This window comes from Drosophila subobscura, chromosome E (genome assembly GCF_008121235.1).
Source record: "Drosophila subobscura isolate 14011-0131.10 chromosome E, UCBerk_Dsub_1.0, whole genome shotgun sequence".
In the NCBI taxonomy this organism is placed as follows: Eukaryota; Metazoa; Arthropoda; class Insecta; order Diptera; family Drosophilidae; genus Drosophila; species Drosophila subobscura.
Window position 1 is genome coordinate 13870475 of NC_048531.1, and position 18582 is coordinate 13889056.

Sequence of the window (18582 nt, forward strand, 5' to 3'; positions counted from 1 at the left end):
AGACGCCTTTTGCCGCAGCCCCCTGCCGACTGCCTCTTCCCCTGCCAACTGCTGCCTGCCTCCTGTCTCTCTTTGCCGCCTGCCTCTGCCTGGCTGCCTGTTTTCCTGCTGCTTGTTTTACTGCTTCTGCTGCTTATTCTCGCCCAACGACGTCCTTGGCCGTTCGTGCCGTCTTTCTGCTTTGTTGCGTCTCGGCACAGTGGGGCAAAACAGGCACCAAAGTGCAGAAAAAGAAAGTGTTGTCCCTCGAGGACATGTTTCCCTCTTTTAACAGAATTATTTTAGTGTAAATTTCTTTCCCTGTTTACCTTCGTTGCTGCCAGCCCCACTGTGCAAAGACAAGGACTGTGCCCAGATCCTGCGTCTGCCTGCGTCTGAGTCTGAGTCTGAGCCACAGCCACAGCCCGAGCCTTTTGCCTTAGCGTCACTAATGATGATGATTTTGTGGTAAAACGTTGTGTTTGTGCTAATCGGGACAATATTATGCGGCAGTAAAAAGTAAATGACTCAAGAGGAAGAGCGCGGAGAGGGAGAGGGGAGAGACAGCGATGGCTGGGGTCAGAGGCAGCGACGGACAGACAGGGACAGAAGGAGGCGAGGGTCGAGCGAGGGCAGCGACAGCTGGCGGAGGCGAGACCCAGCAACGCCTTTCAACTGCCAAGATAAAAAGAATCAACAGCAGCCAGCAGAGGAGAAAGGAGGAAGAGACAGAGAGAGAGAGAATAAAGAGCGGAGGGAGGGGGGAAGGGAGGGTTGGATTGCGACAGCGCTAAGCCAAGAAAAGGCAGCCACAACATGGTCTATGGCAGCAGCAAAAAAAGACGAAGGAGGAAAAGTGGAAAATACTAAATAAAAGGATCAACTGTGGAGGGCAAAGGGTGCAGAAAAGGGCGAGGAGGCGGTGCGAGGACAACAACCCAGAGGCAGAGACAGAGGCGCAGGATGAGGCGGAGGCAGCGGCTAAAGGCATCTCAAACATCCCTTAGACACGCTCAACTCGAAATCCGCAATCCGTCTCGACTCCAACTCCGGCACCAGGACTCACGACTCTCCCGACTCCCAGTCCCTGACAGAGTCCTTGCCCGAAGCTGACTGCTTGGCTGACTAATGCGAAAAATACGTAATTGCGCATAAATACGGTATTAACAAAGTGCTCGTCGACTGTCGGACGACCGGTCGTCGCCTTTGCGGGCTCCTGAATTGGATTTGGGTTTGGGTTTGGGCTGCGGGCTGTGTCTCTCTCACTCACTCCCTCTGTCCCTTGTGACCAAAATTAGGCATTTACAATGCATACAAAAGACCCCTGGGGAGAGACCATGGCAGAGCAGAGGAGAGGGTTACTTGTGGTTGGGGGAGCCGTGAGCCGGCTGCCGGGTGCCGGCTGGTGCTGGTGTGTGACCATAAAAAGGGAAACCAATTCAAGTCCCAGGAAATCCTGCGAAACAGTTGCCAGGATTAAGCGGCATTAGTTGTGCCTGCGTGTGTGTCTGCAACTTAATCAGAAGGGGATCTGCTGTCCTGTCCTTGGTCTTAGCCTTAACATTTGCCGACGTTGGCAATTCAGACATCCATCAGCAGTTGTCTGCTTGGATTATGGAGATATTCATGCACTCCTCTTCCACAGATCATCTTATCTGTTATTATTATTATTATTCCGAAACTTGTGCTAATTTATTTATGTTCTGTCTCTTTCAGGTGAGTTTACCCATTTGGCAAGGGCTGGCAATAATTTCTACTGTAAGTATCATCCGTGCCGCTGGATGCTAATCCAACTTAGAGTCCAACAGCAGAGGAAAATGTGTTGCTCCCAAATAGTTATCATTTTCAAAAGGTTTCCCTAAGGAGCAGCCGGGGAGTTCGTCGCTTCCTACTGAGTTATCTCAGGCATGTCCTTAAAACACACACACACACACACACACACATGCACATGCAGTATGTAAATGTGGCAACTACATTCTTTATTTACTTCCCGGCTCTCTCCTTGAGCACTTGAGCTGCCGCCCCGCCGCAACTCTTTCCCTTTGAGTGTGTTTATTTTTTTGCTGCTTGCTTTCTTCGAGATTTAATTGGAAATATTTGCCAGAGCTGGAGGTTTGCACTTTGAGTGACTGTGGGACTGGCAGCCCTTCAAAACTGGCATACCTTTCGGCAGAGTGCAAGGCCCAGCCTGTGTGTTCATTTGTGTTTTTATATATTCAACCCAATGGATGGAACCCATCCATCATCTGTGTGTGCGGGTGCATCTTAGTTGCTCCGGGGAACTGCCTGAGTGCGTTCTTCCTCCAGCCTTGGAATGCTGTTGCTGCTCCTCCTGCTGCTGCCTCTGGACTGTAGTGGAGTTTGTGCATTTCTTGGGCGCGTGCTGGGAATTTCCAGTGTGGAATTCCTTCATTCTGGACATGCCAGCAGCTCCTAGGCATTGCATGGCCACAGAGAAAGAGAGACAGCACGAGGGAGTAAGAGAGAGAGAGCGAGAGAGCGAGAGAGCGAGTGTGGTTGGAATTCTCTGCTTGTGCAAGACAATATTTGGCAGGCTGCTGCTGCTGCTGCTCCTGGCAGTCGTCGTCTCCTTTGTGCTCCTGATTCCTGGCACTTGTTTATTGTCTGTCTGTGGCTGTGTGTCTGTGTGTCTGTGTGTGTGTGTGTGTGTGTGTGTGTCCCTGTGTACGTGTTCTTGCGAGGCAGAAAATGCGACTGCAAACTATTCAAATTGTGTACGAATGCGAGCCGAAAAGTTTGCAAACATTTTTCTTGCTCTCCCCCCCCTCCCGCGCAGCCTCCTCTCTGCCGCTCTGTGTGGTGGCATCTGCTCCTTGCCTCGTCCTTTCTGCGTGCCGGAATGCAGTCGAAGCATTTTTGGCGTCGTGTAGACAACATTGCTGGGAATCCTTTTGCTTTCCAATTAATTAAAACGAACGCTTTTTGCTGGGAGCACACACAAGGAGAGATTTGTGTAGGTGTGGGGGCAGCAGACAACCCAAAAGGGGCCTGTTCTGCGCCCCCAAAATCGATGTTTAATTCCATGAAATTATAACCGACTCGAAGTATTCGAAACACTCGAAAACACCCGAAACCCGAAACAAACACGAAACGCAGCACGCGACGAACAAGTTTTGATTGCTGCTGCTGCTGCTGCTGCTTGGGTGTCTGCTTCAACCGAAAAACAGCAACAAAAACGAATAAAAAGTATAAATATTTATGCAAATGATGGAAATTCCAGCTCCACCTGCCACAACAAGGGGGTGTTGTGGCTACAATTATGAGTGGGGGACTTCACTTTGAAGTGCGACAAGTTGTAATTAGTTGAGGGCCCAGCAGCAATGTTGCCACGAGTTACATGGAAACCAAAACTGGGAACTAGAAACTTTAAATGAAGTAAAAAATGATGAAGCAGCCCAAGGACAGTGCCACCAAATGACAGCAATGACATTTCGTCAGCAGCATTGAGGTGGAAATTATGCTGGAAATCGCAGCAGCAACAAGGGCGGGCGCGGGCAGGCTTTGGGTTTGCAGTTTGTAATTGCTGACAGGCGGGGGGAGTGGGAGTGCAGATGAGAACACAATTTTGGATGGTTTTAGCAGCTTTAAATAAGGACTAGAGCTAGCCGCTGTCAGTGCACTTAATGAGCCGAATTAGCGTTACAAAAACAGTTTTTCCATGTCTGAAGAACCTAAAATTACTTTTTGCTTTTTTGTTGATTTTGTGTTGGTTTTTCTGTGCTAAATCCAATCTTTAGGCAGGCAAATCTTGAGCAGCATTTGTTTTGCTTTCAATATTTTATATTTCACATTGAAACAATTTCTGCATCATTTTGTGTTGAAGAAAGACTCGCAAATGCTGTGCCCAGTCCGAAAACTATTATTTAGCAGAAATATTTTGCCCCAATTAGCGCTGCCATCGATGCTCCAACTTCCATCTCCTTGCAGTGGCAGGAAGTGCCGCATGTTCAGGATCTGTTGGCTGTTGGGTTGTGGAATTGGTTAGGGGATGTGTTGGGCTGCTTCCTGGACACACAGGAACTGCAGCTGCATGATAATGCATGAAATTATTATGCATATTTATTGTTGCTTTGTGTGGCTAATGAAATTGTTTGGCCGTGCGGGTGGTGCGGGGGGTCATCGGTTCGGAGTGCCAGGATGACGCCAGGATGCGGGATGGGATGTCCAAATCGTATTACACCTCCTTCTCCTTCTCCTTCTCCTGCTGCTGCTCCTCGGACATGTGGAATATTTTGGTAATTTTAGTTAGCTAAATGGAGGCGTGACCACAGCCGCTCCGTTCCGTTCCGTTCCGATGGGGCATGGGCACGGACTGGGGCTGGGGCTGGGGCTGGTGCCTGTGCCACGTCGATGGTCGATGTTCGAAATTGATGGCATTGCCGGGGCGGATCCTGCTGGGATTCGGTTGCTGCGGTCAGTTTTAGCTACGCTCTTGCCTGCTGCTGCTGCACTTGCTTGTGTCCATGTGTCCATGTGCTCCCCCCCTCCCCCCCCTGCCTCCTCCCGCAAGTGTGTCCTGCTTGGGGGAAGCAGGAGCTGGACTGGCACTGGGTGGGGCTCTCTGCAACCGCAGCAGACCAGCCATAATTAATGCATGAGCTGCCAACTAACTAAACTCGCAGGCTCCTGTGCTCCCGTTGCTCCCGTTGCTCCCTCCTCCTGCTGCAGCTTCCGGCTACCCTTCAGCTTGGCAAGGATGGGGGCAGGGCGGGGTGGCAGGGGGGCAGTACAGGGAGAGCTCTTCCTTTCCATTGTGCTGCGGCAGCCGCAACAGGCCCCGGGGCGAGTGTGGCCAAAACTGGGCAGGAGCAGGAGGAGCAACAGCAGCAGGGGGGGAACTCTGACCACCGTGCTGGGGCTGGGGCTGGGACTGTAACTGGGTCTGGGGCTGGGGCAGCTGTCGACATGGGTCGCTCCGGTCGGGGCATAGCACAAATGGCAAATAATTGCATATGAAACCGCAGAAGCAGTTGACGGCCGTCCAATGCTGCAGTGCAGCAGCAGGAGCAGCAGCAGCAGCCGCAGGACATGCACACAGGACACACAGCTGGAGACACAGAGGGGGAGAGGGGGAGGGGTAGGAGGCCGCACTGCAACGGAATCAAACTTAATTTATAATTAATTTGTGCCACACACGTAGTCCGAGCCGAGACACGCTGCAAATTGCGAAAGTAAATTAATGCCAAAGATTCGGACTCAGATTTGCATTAGCAGGATGCAGGACAAAGGATAAAGGAGCTGCTGGGTGCTGCATGGGGGCTGTTTGTGGCAACAACCCGCAGGCAGCAGCTGCGCCTGCCACATGCTGTGTGTGCTTAGGCTGAGCAACAGCAGCAGCAGCGGAGGAGGAGGAGGAGGAGGAGGAGGAGCGGAGGAGAGTTGCTTATTGGAATGGGTTATGGGAGGAGCAGCGCCAGAAAGGAGGGGAAATGTTTAGCAATTCTGATGGGCTTTTGGGTAGCAAGGGGCAGGGGAAGTAAGACCTGCAAGTGGATAACAAAATCCCCAAGCAGGGACTACAAAATCCCAAGCAAAAATCAATTTGAAACACTCTGCAGATATTTTCCCTTTAAAGTTTTCTTTGCTGTACTTTGCTGCTCATTCAACGCTCATTTCACTCTCTCTTTCTCTCTCACACACACACACACACACACACATAATTACCGGGGGAGTGTGTCCCGTGTCCTGCGTCCTCTGCTCGCATTTGATTTAATTGTGAATGTATTTATTAAATAAATTATTCATGGCCTGGACGAGAGTGCACTTGTCGTGGCCCATGTGAATTTCGTCCTGTGGCTGACCTAAACATGTCCTGGCCACAGCAGCACCATAGAGTAGAGCAGGAGGAGCAGGACGAGGTGGAGAGACTGAGCTGAACTCCCGTTTGCCACTGTAATTAGTTGTGGTGGAATAATCGCCTGCAACTGTCGACAGTGCCAGCTCCTTCCCTCTCTCGCTCCATCGCTATGGCAAGGAATTTTTGGTCACTGTGTGTGTGTGCTGGGTGTGCTGTGTGTGTGTGCAGCAGCCATGGGAATGGGTGCCATTCGGGCTCTGAATTTTAGCATAATGTCAAAAGCGGGGCACCGCCAGCAGTTGAATGTGGAGGAGGAGGAGGAGGCTGTGGGGCTGGTGCTGAGGCTGAGGCTGAGCGAATGGAAACATGTGTTAATGTGGTTCCAGGGGGGAGGTGGGGAGTGGGCAAACATTTTAATATTGTGCAGCCAAGCGAGAAAAACCAATTTGATCGAATTGAACCCCAAAATGCGAAAATGTGACAGAAATGCCACAGCAAAGCAGAAATGCATGCCCCTCCAGCCCACTCCAGCACCCCTCCAGCACCCCTCTAGCACTACAATAGTAATAATAATCATTTGCTGGATGATTCCAATGCGTAGCAGGAGGCAGGGGAGGAGTCGAGTGGTTAGTGGCAGTGGCAGTGGCAGAGTCGGCATTTGGCATTTGGCATTGCCCAGTGGTTGGGGCATTGTTTCATGGCATCATTTATTCAGCATTCATTTATTGGCAGTTATGATTGCATTCTGTGGCATTCCATGCTCTCAGACTGCCAGCTGCTACACCCCCCTCTCTCTCTCTCTCCCTCTCCGGTGTTCACTTAATTGACTTTGCGAAAATTAGTTTTGCATTTGAGCAAATGAACAGAAATGGAGACAGAGCCAATTTATTAGAGATTTTAGCAACAGAATTTAGCTGCAGGGGAGGAGTGCAGGCAGCACAAGAGGAGGTGGAAGTAGCCAGAGATTGAGGCCTCATTTGTAGAGGAATAATCCCGGAATGGTAGTGGCATAAGCAGATCCCACACTGGACTTTCATTTCATTGATTTGTGCTGCTGTTAATCGCCTGCCAGTTGCATCCTTAAAGACTGATCCTTCACCTGCTTCAGTGCGAATTCCGAAAGGCTTTAATGACTCCAAACTGCAGCTGCACCTCCCCCTGCACCCGCTGCCATATCGCTCCACATTCGGAGGGAAAGGCGAGGCGAGGCGAGGCGAGTCAGTCTTGTGGTGCCTCTCGTGTCAGTGCGCTGATTAAATTCGGCAAATATCGCAGCCTATTGCTGAGCAGGGTCTCGCTCTCTCTCTCTCGCTCTCGCTGTCTCCCTGTGTGCCTGCTGCTGCTGGGTGTGGCAAATGCAAAATGACAGCCAACGGTGTGGCATGTTGGGGGACTCGAGTTTGGGTCTCGGCTGCTACTGGGGAACATGTTGAAGTACACAAAACCCATGCAAACAAACAGAACAGCCATTGCAGGGCAAACAATCGAAGGGAGGAGGCAGGGAGAGTGCAGCGGAGGGGCGGCTTAGGCCGATTCCCCAGCTAGCAGCTAGGAGATTCTCTAGTTCCCATTCACACACACGGCACACTCTGCGCACTCTGCACTCCGCACCCCCTCCCTACTGCGCCTCCCCCCTGCTGTTGGGCAAATACAGCACAGCCACGTCAACGATGGCATCGAGCCGTCGAGCCATCGAGAAGCTTTGTTTGGTTTTGCTTCGTGCAGGCAGCAGAATCGGAGCACCTCCCGCGCGCTCTCTCTCTCTCCCTCCCTCTCTCTCTCTGCTCTTCCCTCGCTACCCCGCTCCCCTGCACCACTGCCTGGCACTCGCATTCACATTCCCATTCCCATTCGTAGTCATCGTCGTCCTCGTCCTCGTCCTCATCGTTGTCGTCATTTTATTGTTGTAGTCCACATCGAATGTTTCGTTCCTCTGCTGCAGTTTCGGGCATTATTTGGGTTTAGTTTGGTAAATACACACGTCAGTGGGGGATGGGGGGGGGAGGGAGGAGAAGCAACACAAATCTGCCTCTGCCACTGCCTCTCCCTCTGCCTCTCCCTCTGCCTCTCCCTCTGTTGCTACGTTAAACGACACACAAAATGCTCGAAAAACCCGAAAAGCTTATGCAGCAGACGCTATCATGATGAGTCCTGGCAGCGACCTACAGCAACCTGCCACCTGCAACCTGCAACTGCAACATTGGCCACAATTGCAACAACAGAGTGGAAAACATTCTGTGGATGCATTTTTGCATCTGCATCTAATGGAAACAAGATGCAAGTCGGAGTGCGACTCTCTCCTTTGCTAAATAAATGCAAATAAAATGCCAGAAAAACTCAATCTATGAAGTGCAAACTGCAGGGACTGGGAGGAGTGGGAGTGGCAGCAGGAGCAGGGATTAGTTGGGTGTCCTTTTAGGCCTTCCTCTTGCTGCAATTTCGTTTTTCCTTTTTCCATTTTACATATTTTTGCGGCTGGCTGTTGATTCTCTGCCGAAATGCAGACAAATATTTTCGTATTTATTTTTTGCTGCTGCTGTTGCTGGATTTTCCTAGTTGAAATCTCATCTGCCTCGGCCCTCCTGGGCTCGGGGAAATTGTTGGCTCTTCAGCTGCACCCTTTGCTGGCTTTAAAGTGCACAAAGGACCTGCGAAATGGTCTCCCCCCAACATGTACATATATTCCACTCATCGTAGCCGCCCGCCCTCCGCAGCAGCCTCTGCGATGTCATCGATGTTGTCGTTGCAAATTCCATTCGGCATTGAATGCGACAGTCGAGTGGACCATCACCTGATCTGACCTGAAAGGGGTGGAGCTGCCAAAGAGCTGGGGCGGAACGGAACGGAACGGAACGCAGCGAAGCGAGAGGTTGGGCTGCTGCCTCGCTGCCTGGCTGCCTCGCTGCCTGTCATATCTGAAAGCAATTTCGCAGCGTGCAAAACGCGAATCGATAAATTCGTTGGGCGTGCAATTTGCGACAAGCGGAGGAGCCGCCATCAAAAGGAAAAAGCCGAGGCGGGGCCAAGGTGGAGAGCAGGCTCCCTCCCCTGCCCTGCCCTGCCCTGCCCTGCCCTGCCCTCCCCGGCATGCCTGAGTGAGCCGTGTCCGAAATGCAAGTTTCAGGCCTTTGCAGTTTGCATCCGACCAGCGATTGCCACCCGTGCTGCCTCCCTCCCCGTGGGGTTCCTCCACGGGTATGCAAATTACCGCAAGAGCAACGAGGCGAATGCGCAATTTTCGGGTACGCGCAGAGAGGCGACATCAATCAGTTATTAGCAAAGGAAATCCGACACAGTGGGGAACACCTGTCCCCTGCTCCTTCTCCTTCTTCCATTTACATATGTAGATGCAGCCACGGTTGCCCACGGACTGGTCTCGGATTTCCCCACATGTTCCCCCCATTGCTCCACTTCAACGGACTAGCCCAACCCGTTATTTATGCTCTCTCTCGTTCCCTTTGCAGCGCCGCCCAAGGCTGGACAGAAGCGACCGGCGACCAGCCCGGCACCGCATATACCCGTGCCGCATCACCTGCAGACGCCGCCGGGCTCTGGTGTGGCCGGCAGCCCGGTGCCGCCCAACCAGACTAGTGGCCTGCTGAACCACGCCCTGCCCAGCAACCACATTGGCACTCCATCACCACAGCAACACCAGCAGCAGCAGCAGCAGCAGCAGCACCAGACGCACCAGCAGCAGCAGCAGCAGCAGCAGCAACAACAGCAGCAGCAACAACAACACCAACAGCAGCAGCAGCAGCAGCAGCAGCAGCAACATCAAGCGCAACAGCAGGCGGTGGCTGCGGCAGTGCAGCAGCAGCTGGCAGGTGTGGGCATGCCCCCGGGTGCCATAAGCGCCGCCGCAGCGGCCAATAGTCGCGGATCCTTTGCCGCTGCGCTGCGGACGCTGGCCAAGCAGGCGGACATCAAGGAGGAGGATGTGGGCTGCGACCGTGGGAATGTGCCCACATCTGTGGCCCAAGGGCCGCCTCCGTCGTCGGTGCCAATGAATTCGGTGGCAGGTCGGGGCGGACCAGAGCGTGGCATGTCCAACAGTGGTGGTGGAGGCGGGGATGATCGAATGGGTGGCAGCAAGAAGCGCTCGCCACCGTCGCCACAGCCGCCGGAGAAGATTGCGCGGCTGAGCCACACGCCGCAGAGTGCGTCCATGCAGCCAGAGATGCTGGCCAGGAGCGGCTTCCAGCCGTACAGATCGGACGAGCGGCTGATGCATCCGGCGGGTGCCTTCCCCCTGGAGGCCTACTCACACTTTCCGGGCCTGCCGGGTCTGCCACCAGCAGGTAAGCCACAACTCTCTCTCTCTCTCTCTCTCTCTCTCTCTCTGTATAGCTCTAATGTTCGGTTCCTTGCAGCATTTTTGAACCCTGCGGGACTGCAGTACTCGGATCCGCTGTACTTGGAGCACCGCTATCAGCTGTTCCGCGCCGCCGGGGCCCATCACACGCATCCCCATGCGGCTGCGCTGTACCCACAGATGGCCTCGCCCTACTCGCACCTGTACTCGATGATGCCGGGCGCCGCGCTGGGCATCTCGCCGGCCATGCACGATCGCATCAAGCTGGAGGAGGAGCACAGGGCCCGGCTGGCGCGCGAGGAGGAGCGCGAGCGGGAGATGCACCGCGAGAAGGAGCGAGAGATGCGGGAGAAGGAGCGCGAGATGCGCGAGCAGCGAGAGAAGGAACAGCGCGAGAAGGAGCAGCGAGAGCGAGAGCGGGAACAGCGCGAGAAGGAGCAGCGCGAGCGGGAGCAGAAGGAGAAGGAGGCCCGCGAGCGCAAGATGCGCGACGAGGAGCGGGAGAGGGAGCGCCAGCAGCTGCTCAATGCCTCCCACCACTACTCCAATCAGCTGTACTCGCCGCTGAACCGCACCCTGCTCGGCAACATGATTCCCCACCTCAACCTGAGTCTGCGCGGTCCGCCCGGATCGCTGCACGGCCTGCCCGGCATGTCGCACTATCACGCGGCGGCGGCCAATGCCCAGCGGCAGAGTCCGCACGCGGCCATGGGCCTCAATCTGGGCATGGCGGGGCTGCCCGGCGTGGCGGCACTCGGCGGCCACGGACCCAATCTGCAGCATCATCTGCAGCAGGCGGCCATGGGGCTGGCGCATCCGGGAGCAGCGGGTCTGACGCATCCAGGATTCTCCGCAGCGGCGCTGGGTCTGAGTGCGCATCCGCACAGCCTGAACCTGAGCCATCCACACATGTCGCCGCATCATCCCGCCTCCATGGCCGCCCACCAGCTGCCACCGCACACGTCCTCAGCGGGTGGCGGCGGCGGAGGAGGAGGAGGAGGAGGAGGGCACAGCAACTCCATTCCGGTGACTGCCGGCTCCAGCTCGTCCGCATCCTCGCCGCACAGCAGCCTCAACCTGACGGCCGCCGTGAAGCTGAGCTCCGAGCAGCAGGCGGCCACCTCGACGCCCAGCAGCATCAGCCTCAGCAGCAGCGGCGGCGGAGGAGCGCTCACCACCTCCACGGCCAGCTCGCACATTCCCACAATGAGTCACTACTACCACCACGGACACCTGGCCGCGATGCATGCAGCGGCGGCGGCTGCCAGCGGCCTCACCCCAACCGCAGCCCACCAACAGCAGCCGCTGTCCCATCCCAGCTCGCCCAAGATCACGCCACCCATCGCGGGATCTGCCTCCTCCAACGGAGGACGTGCCGGGGGCAGCCCGCACGCGATGAGGCATCACCTGGCGGCTGTGGCAGCGGCCGCCCAACAGTCGGCCATGATCGAGAAGGCAGCGGCGGCTCCGGCCACGCATGAGCCAGCCACCCTGGACCTGACCGGATCCAACTCCAATTCGAGCAACCAGGCGACGTCCAATGCCAGCAGTGGCCAGGCCACATCCAACCACGAGCTGAACGGCGTCGAGTCCAATGGAGCGTCGCAGGGCGAGAGCAAGGAGCAGGCTGCGGGAGGAGTAATCAAGGAGGAGCAGTCCATGAAGAGCTCCCCGCCACCAGCGGCCAGCGACAAGAAGCCAGCCACACCGAATGCAGCGCCCGAGAAGCCGCTGCACCCCGACAGCTCGCCGGAGAACTCTTCGCGACGCAGCGCCAGTCCGCCCTCGGAGACGAATACCTCGCTGCCAGCAGTTGGAGCAGCAGCAGCAGCAGCAGCAGCAGCAGCAGCTGGAGCACCAGCAGCAGGTAAAAGCTCAGAGGAGACCCCAAAGATTCTAGAGTCGACTGCACCGACTTCCCCTGCCACCAAGCCAGCTGCTGGCGAAGCTCTCGAGGAGAAGCAGCGCACACGGGTGTCGGTGTCGGTGTCGGGGTCGCCGGAACCAGCACCAGACACCGTCTCTGCCTCGGGTGGCGTGACCTCCACAACGAGTGGCAGCACGCCACCGCCAGTGGTCAGCAGCAGCACGAACATAAGAGACGGCAAGGCAGAAGAGGTGTCCACCAGTGCCACCCCAAAGGCAGGGTCCACGGAGACCGAGCAGGTGGCCACAGTGGCCAGTGGCAGATGATGCGCCCACCCGAGTGTCTCGATTGGTTTAGGTTTAAGTTGAAAGCTTGCACACTTGTCGTCGCCTTGGATCGGAACTAGTTAACATCTACCTTCAGTAACATTAACTACTCGATAATTTAGTTGTTTAATCGGAGATCTTATCTTATCTTTTTATTTATGCTACAAGAATTGTTTGTAATGTATTTGCCAACGCTGCTGGCTAGAGCCAATTCTGAATGTTTTTTAACCCTAAACTTTAGTTATTATTAATTATTATTTGCCCCCCTATTTAAATGTGAAGCGTATACCATTAGAGATTGCCTGAATAAATCCTTTTGTTTACCATTTAATGTACAATTATTATTTGCCGTTTGCCCACCGATCGATCCCTGATGGAACTTACAGTAAACAGTAAACTGACAGCTCCCCAACCCTCCCTTCGGTGTATTTGCAGATGGCGCAGACAGCAAGCCGGCGCTGGGTGGACTGGGCCGCAGCAACAGCTCGGAGGAGGCCACCGCCTTATGACACCAGCTCTTCAGCAACTCGAACAACTAACTAACGAAAGGCTTTGGCGACATTGGCATGTACTTGCTCTCGGAACGGGCGCTCCACCAGCAGCGCAAGCGAATGCTCGACGAGTTCCTGAAGCTGTAGGAGAGGACAGAAGCCAGAACGAACGGAGCCCAGTAATAGCAAACCATCTGCATATGTAGATCCCCATAATTGTATAATTGTATAATGGCTAACAGATATCAGATATTTGTTTGTTCTCGGTGTGTTACAATCTAATGTTAGCCCTAAACCCAACCCAAGTTGAATACAATTCTACAGCAATCGGAAGGCATGTACAAGGAGGCATGTACAGAGAGAGAGAGAGAGAGAATCTTCTCCATGGGTAAACTGCATTAAATGTAAATTATATATTGTGAAATAATTACAGAATGAATTATCATTGTAAGATCTTTTAGGCACTTGCATAGAACTCTGAGTGTAGTCTTCGTGTGTGTGTGTGTGTGTGTGAGGAACAGGTGTCGGCTCTCGTCACCCATAGTTGTAAATGTTAGACTAAAACCTCTGTTAAATTAAGAAATTTATATATACACAACCAAAATACAAGCAGAAAGGTGTAAGGGAAAGGAAAAAGCAGAAAGCACACTGAGTAGCTATAATTTATTCTTAAATTGCTAATAATTGTGATTCGGAGAGTACGAACAAGTGGGAAAAATGAAAACACAACAAAGAATACAAAGTGGGGGACAAAACAAAAACGGAACTGAAATTTAGATAACAAATCCATGGGATACAGCAAGAGGCTTAAATTATTTTTCGAAATTTGATCAACTTTTGTGTGCAAACCTTTGGCCCCTTAGCGTTTCGTTTCGTTTCGTTTTCGAATTATTTTCACACACAAAACACAGTTTGAGGAAACACAAATAGAGCCAGGAGCGGGAGAGAGGGGTGTGGTGGGTGTCCCTTCTTAAACACACTCTGTAATTGATGTTTATAGTAAGTAGCTAATGGCATAAACCCCAACGAATGTCGCGAGGCTATCTCTAGACATTCTATGTATAGTTTTTGTTCGCTTTTCCCAAAGAGTTCTTTCCGTTTGAGATTGCCTACAATTTGCAGATGCTAAGTGACGTATAATAAATCTATTAATATTATTTTTTTAATGCATGAATCTCGAGCAATCTGTGATATTATAAAATGAAAAAAAAGACAAAAAAAAAACCAAATCAAATCAAACCAAATTGCGGATGAGCCTCAATCTACAGACTTTTGAGTGCGAATACTGGAAATTCAGATCGAAGTTTTGGAGGCAGGGTGTACAGGAGGAGTGGACTCCACTCCAGCAGAGCCACGCAGAGGGGCAGGACACGACGGACGACACAGCCATGGAGGAGACACCGACATGTTCCGATCACAATTCCTTACAAATTCTGCCATATGCAAGTCGATTTTTCCTTCTGACAACAACTATGTGTATGTACCAGTAAAACTGAAAGTGAATTATATATTTTAGTAAACTAATCGTAATAGATTCTTGGATAATTAACAGATACAGATAACGATACCGATACCGATACCGATACCGCTACCGATAACTGATAACTGATATCGATTGGCGTGCATCTATTAAACTTAATCCACAAATGCCATGCGACGATAGCTAATCAATTAAAGCAAAAATAGTTTCAAATACAACCTAAACAATAAAAAACAAAACGTAACAAACGAGAACAAAACCAAATTAATTAAATGTACTGTACTTCTCCCTCAATCTTCGTTGTGTGTGTAAACCAGAATACAAAGTGTAAAACATTTAAATTGTAAGCTAACCGAAAACGCAATCAAAGCTCGAAAACCAAATACACAGAATTACCGAAACAGATCATACAGCAACAACACACTCTTGAGACCACTGGACAACCCGCTACCCGCTACCCGCTGCACTTTTATCCGAAACTTATTACAACATTAACAGAAAAGGATCGATCGATCGATCGATCGCCACTTCCAACTTCCAGCTCACAAGTACATACCGCTCAATCCTTAAATGCATGTCCCAATCAACACTTTCCTCCCACAATTCCCACACGAGTAGCGGGCTTGGCCAGAGGCAAACGATTCAAACTACAAACAAAACAGCGCACCAGTATAAATACAGCGTTCAACCCATGTGGCAAACGATATGCGAAACCAACATTTAAACAATCTTGTGCAACATTACCTAAGGCATTTATGATTTTATGAAATAAACTGTATGTAAGCATTCAATTGATTTGCCCTGGCACTTTTTCCTTAAGGACTTCCCTGGCTAGACACGATCGCCCCACAAATAGCCAAGAAAACTAAACAAAAATTCATTGGTGAACATGAAGAAGTCTGTGATTTCTGGATGATGAGGATCGGACGCGTCCATCCCAGCATTGAGCTCAACTAAATGGTAGTCCAGCTGGAGCAGAAGTTCGAGAGAGGCTGGCCATACACATTTTTATCACAAAAAAAAAGTTAAGCATACTTTTGGGGTGCAATGGTCGAATTTTAGTCAAAACAATGAAGTATCTTTTGGGGGCTGCTTTGATTCTGAAAAGTATGGCATACTTTCAGGCTGAAGAGATCAAAAATTTTCAATTGCGTAAAACAGCCATATCCTGCAGTCCTTGAGGTCCTTGATGGCTTCCAACGATGCATGAGTCCCTCCTGCTCACACGGACACAAGCGCGTCCTGATCCGACAGGATAGAGCGGAGTTATAGGGTTCTTCGAATTCTGCTTAAAAAACTATATTAAAATGGCATTATCCTTGATGTCCTTGCAGCCGAAGTGATTGGAGACGAGGCGGGTCCTCGTCCCGATCACGAGGAGGTATGGCATGTCCTGATCCGACAGGATACAGCCGAGATATAGCGGTATAGGGTTTCTAGATAAAAACACCGTTAAAATGGCATTATCCTTGATGTCCTTGCAGCCGAAGGGATTGCAAACGATCCTGGACATTGTCCCGAACACGAGGAGGCGTGGCACGTCCTGATCGACCCACAAATAAAGGAGAAAACAATAAAACAAATCTTGCCTGTTGTTGTTGTCAATTTGATGTTGTTGTACAACAAAAGTTGTTGTTGTTGTTGTTTTACAACAAACAATTATTGTACAACAAACAAAAATTGTTGTACAACAACCAACAACTTTGGAAATGGCTTCGCTCAAATGGCCGAAAACCAGCAAAGCACCAGGCCAACAGAAATCAGCAGCAAGTAGCTGGTTCTTATGTTTTTTCCCTGTGTCAAGAGCTGGCTGCTGTGAAACTGCAATATTTTTTTCAGTCGAAAAGTAACTAAAAGTATGCTACAGTATTTTTCAGAAAGTAACGACTGCAGAACGAATGAATGTGCGTTCCACGGCTCACTGCGTTCGACTGAAAGTTCCCAAAACAACCCAAGCAGCCTGTCTGGATCAGGACCAAAAAAACCCAAGGATCTTTTATACATTATATGTAAATTTATTAACACTTATGTATATGTAACTAACAATTAGCTTATATTGTCCTATGCCTTGGCAACGTCTGCCTTCTTCACGTACTTCATTATCCGCACGATTGTGGACGGGGTGACACCTTGGATCCGACTGGCAGCAGCGATGGTCTGTGGCTGAATGAGGCTCAGCTTCTGGCGCTCCTCGTTCGAGAGACTCAGCACCTTGGAGAAGTAGTCAATGTCAGCGGGAATGGCCAGTCGCTCTTCCCGGCGCACATCCTCCACGTCCCGTTGTTGTTCCTCAACAAAGAACGAGTACAGGGCCTCTATCTTTAGCCTCTCGGCGAGGTTGGTGTCGTCGCGCATCCAAGTCAGCTCCCTTGGGAACAGATTGATGAGCTTATCCACCGTGATGTTGTCGGCTGGTATGGCAAGCATCTCGAAGGTAGTCTTTTCCACAGAGGCTTTGGACGTGGGCAGGTCCAGCGACTGCCGCCAGTAATTGCTGTGTTTGCGGAGTGTCCTTAACGCCTCCATTCCGGACTGTAGTCTCTCCTCCACTTGCTTGAAGTGCCGGAAACGATGCTCCGAGACCAGACCATATTCATAGCCTTTACTGGTAAGCCGCATGTCGGCGTTGTCAGGCCGCAGAGACAGTCGGAACTCGGCCCGACTGGTGAACATGCGGTAGGGCTCATTGGTGCCCAGAGATGTTAGATCGTCCACGAGGACACCGATGTAGCCTTCAGTTCGACTGATTGTAAGCTGCCTTCCGTCTGCGTGGCGCGTTTTGCCCGCTGCATTCGCACCAGCCACGATGCCCTGAGCAGCTGCCTCCTCGTAGCCCGTGGTGCCGTTTATCTGGCCAGCAAAGAAGAGACCAGGCACCCGCTTTGTCTCCAGCGTGGGGAACAGCTCGCGGGGATCAATGAAGTCGTATTCCACACCGTAACCGGGTTGCACCACCTCAGCATGCTCCAGGCCCTTGATGGCGTGCACCAGCTCCACTTGCTGCTCATGGGGCAATGTGCAGGAAATTCCCTGTGGATACACCAAGGGGCTATCCAGGCCCTCCGGCTCTAGCCAGACTTGATGTACTCTTGCGCCAAAGCGTAGAATCTTCGACTCGATGGAGGGGCAATAGCGAGGCCCTGTTATCTCCTCGGTTACGTGACGATTCACGTGGAGATTATTCCTCACAATGTCGTTGACCAGCGGCGTCGTGTAGGTGAGATGGCACGGCAGCTGCTCCTTGGCTGGTAGCCACTTGGTTGTTGAGATATGAAAATGGCATCGGTGGATCATCTCCGTCGTGCCTCTCCAGTTGGCTGTAGTCGACGCTGCTCTTGGCTATCCTTGGCGGCGTTCCTGTCTTGAGGCGTCCCATGCGGAAGCCCAGTCTGTCTATGGCCTCGCCCAAGGCTTTTGCTGGAGCATCGCCCATACGACCAGCCGGTCACACCTCCAGTCCAATGTTAATGTGTGCCCTCAAGAATGTTCCGGTTGTGAGCACAACCGCTCGACTGTGAACCATTTCTCCATTGGCCAACACAACTCCAGCACAACGTCTTTTGTGCTGCTTCTGCTCATCTTCTATGAGGATATTGTCCACAGCCGACGCTCTGATTTCCAGGTTCGGCGTGCTATGCAGCTCCTTCTGAACAGCTTTCTTGTACAGCTGCCGGTCGATCTGTGCCCGCGGCCCCCACACTGCCGGTCCGCGTCGCTTGTTGAGCACTTTGTAGTGCACTCCAGACACATCGCAGCAACGCCCACAGACTCCGTCCAGGGCATCCACCTCTCGCATCAAGTGGCCCTTTCCTATGCCGCCAAACGAGGGATTGCAGGACATCTCGCCAATGGTCTCCAGCTTGTGTGTCAGCAGCAACGTGCGCGCACCCATCCGAGCCGCGGCTGCAGAGGCCCCAGTGCCGGCATGTCCGCCGCCAATGACAACCACATCGTAGATATCGGTGCTGGCGTTGAGTGCGTGCCTCGACTGGTGGCGACTCCGAGCCAATCCCCGGATCACGCAGTTACGCAGCATTTAAAAATTAAAAAGAATATAATTAACTTGTATACCAGTGTGACCGCAAATCGATACCAAAAATATCTTTCCATTTGCAAAATATACCGTAAACATACCGTTTATCCCATAACATTTTCCTCGATTTTGATATTCTGCTTAATATTACCAGCTAGCGAGGGCTATCAGCGCTTAAACTATAATTTTATCCAATTTATGACTGAATTCTATATAAGATGGGACAGTTTTCATGACGTTACGTTAGTGGCAATGAAATGTAACGTTTTAACAACT

General features: G+C 51.9%; 2 protein-coding genes across 7 annotated transcripts in view; one reads left to right on the forward strand and one right to left on the reverse strand.

Moving 5' to 3' along the window:
- LOC117891803 (chromatin modification-related protein eaf-1) overlaps positions 1-12625 on the forward strand; it is a 66791-nt gene extending 54166 nt beyond the window's left edge. For all 6 annotated transcript variants that reach the window (XM_034797478.1, XM_034797479.1, XM_034797480.1 and 3 more), the window contains 2 exons: positions 9262-10095; positions 10168-12625. In XM_034797478.1, the coding sequence (XP_034653369.1) occupies positions 9262-10095; positions 10168-12302 (2969 nt within the window). In that variant the 3' untranslated portion in view covers positions 12303-12625. The remainder of the gene's footprint in view (positions 1-9261; positions 10096-10167) is intronic.
- Positions 12626-16315: 3690 nt separating this feature from the next.
- Positions 16316-18331, reverse strand: LOC117889753 (protein MTO1 homolog, mitochondrial). Its single transcript, XM_034794199.1, is given in 2 exon segments — positions 16316-17529; positions 17531-18331. Coding segments are annotated over 2 exon segments (1974 nt in total). The 5' UTR covers positions 18310-18331; the 3' UTR covers positions 16316-16334.
- Positions 18332-18582: the final 251 nt, after the last annotated feature.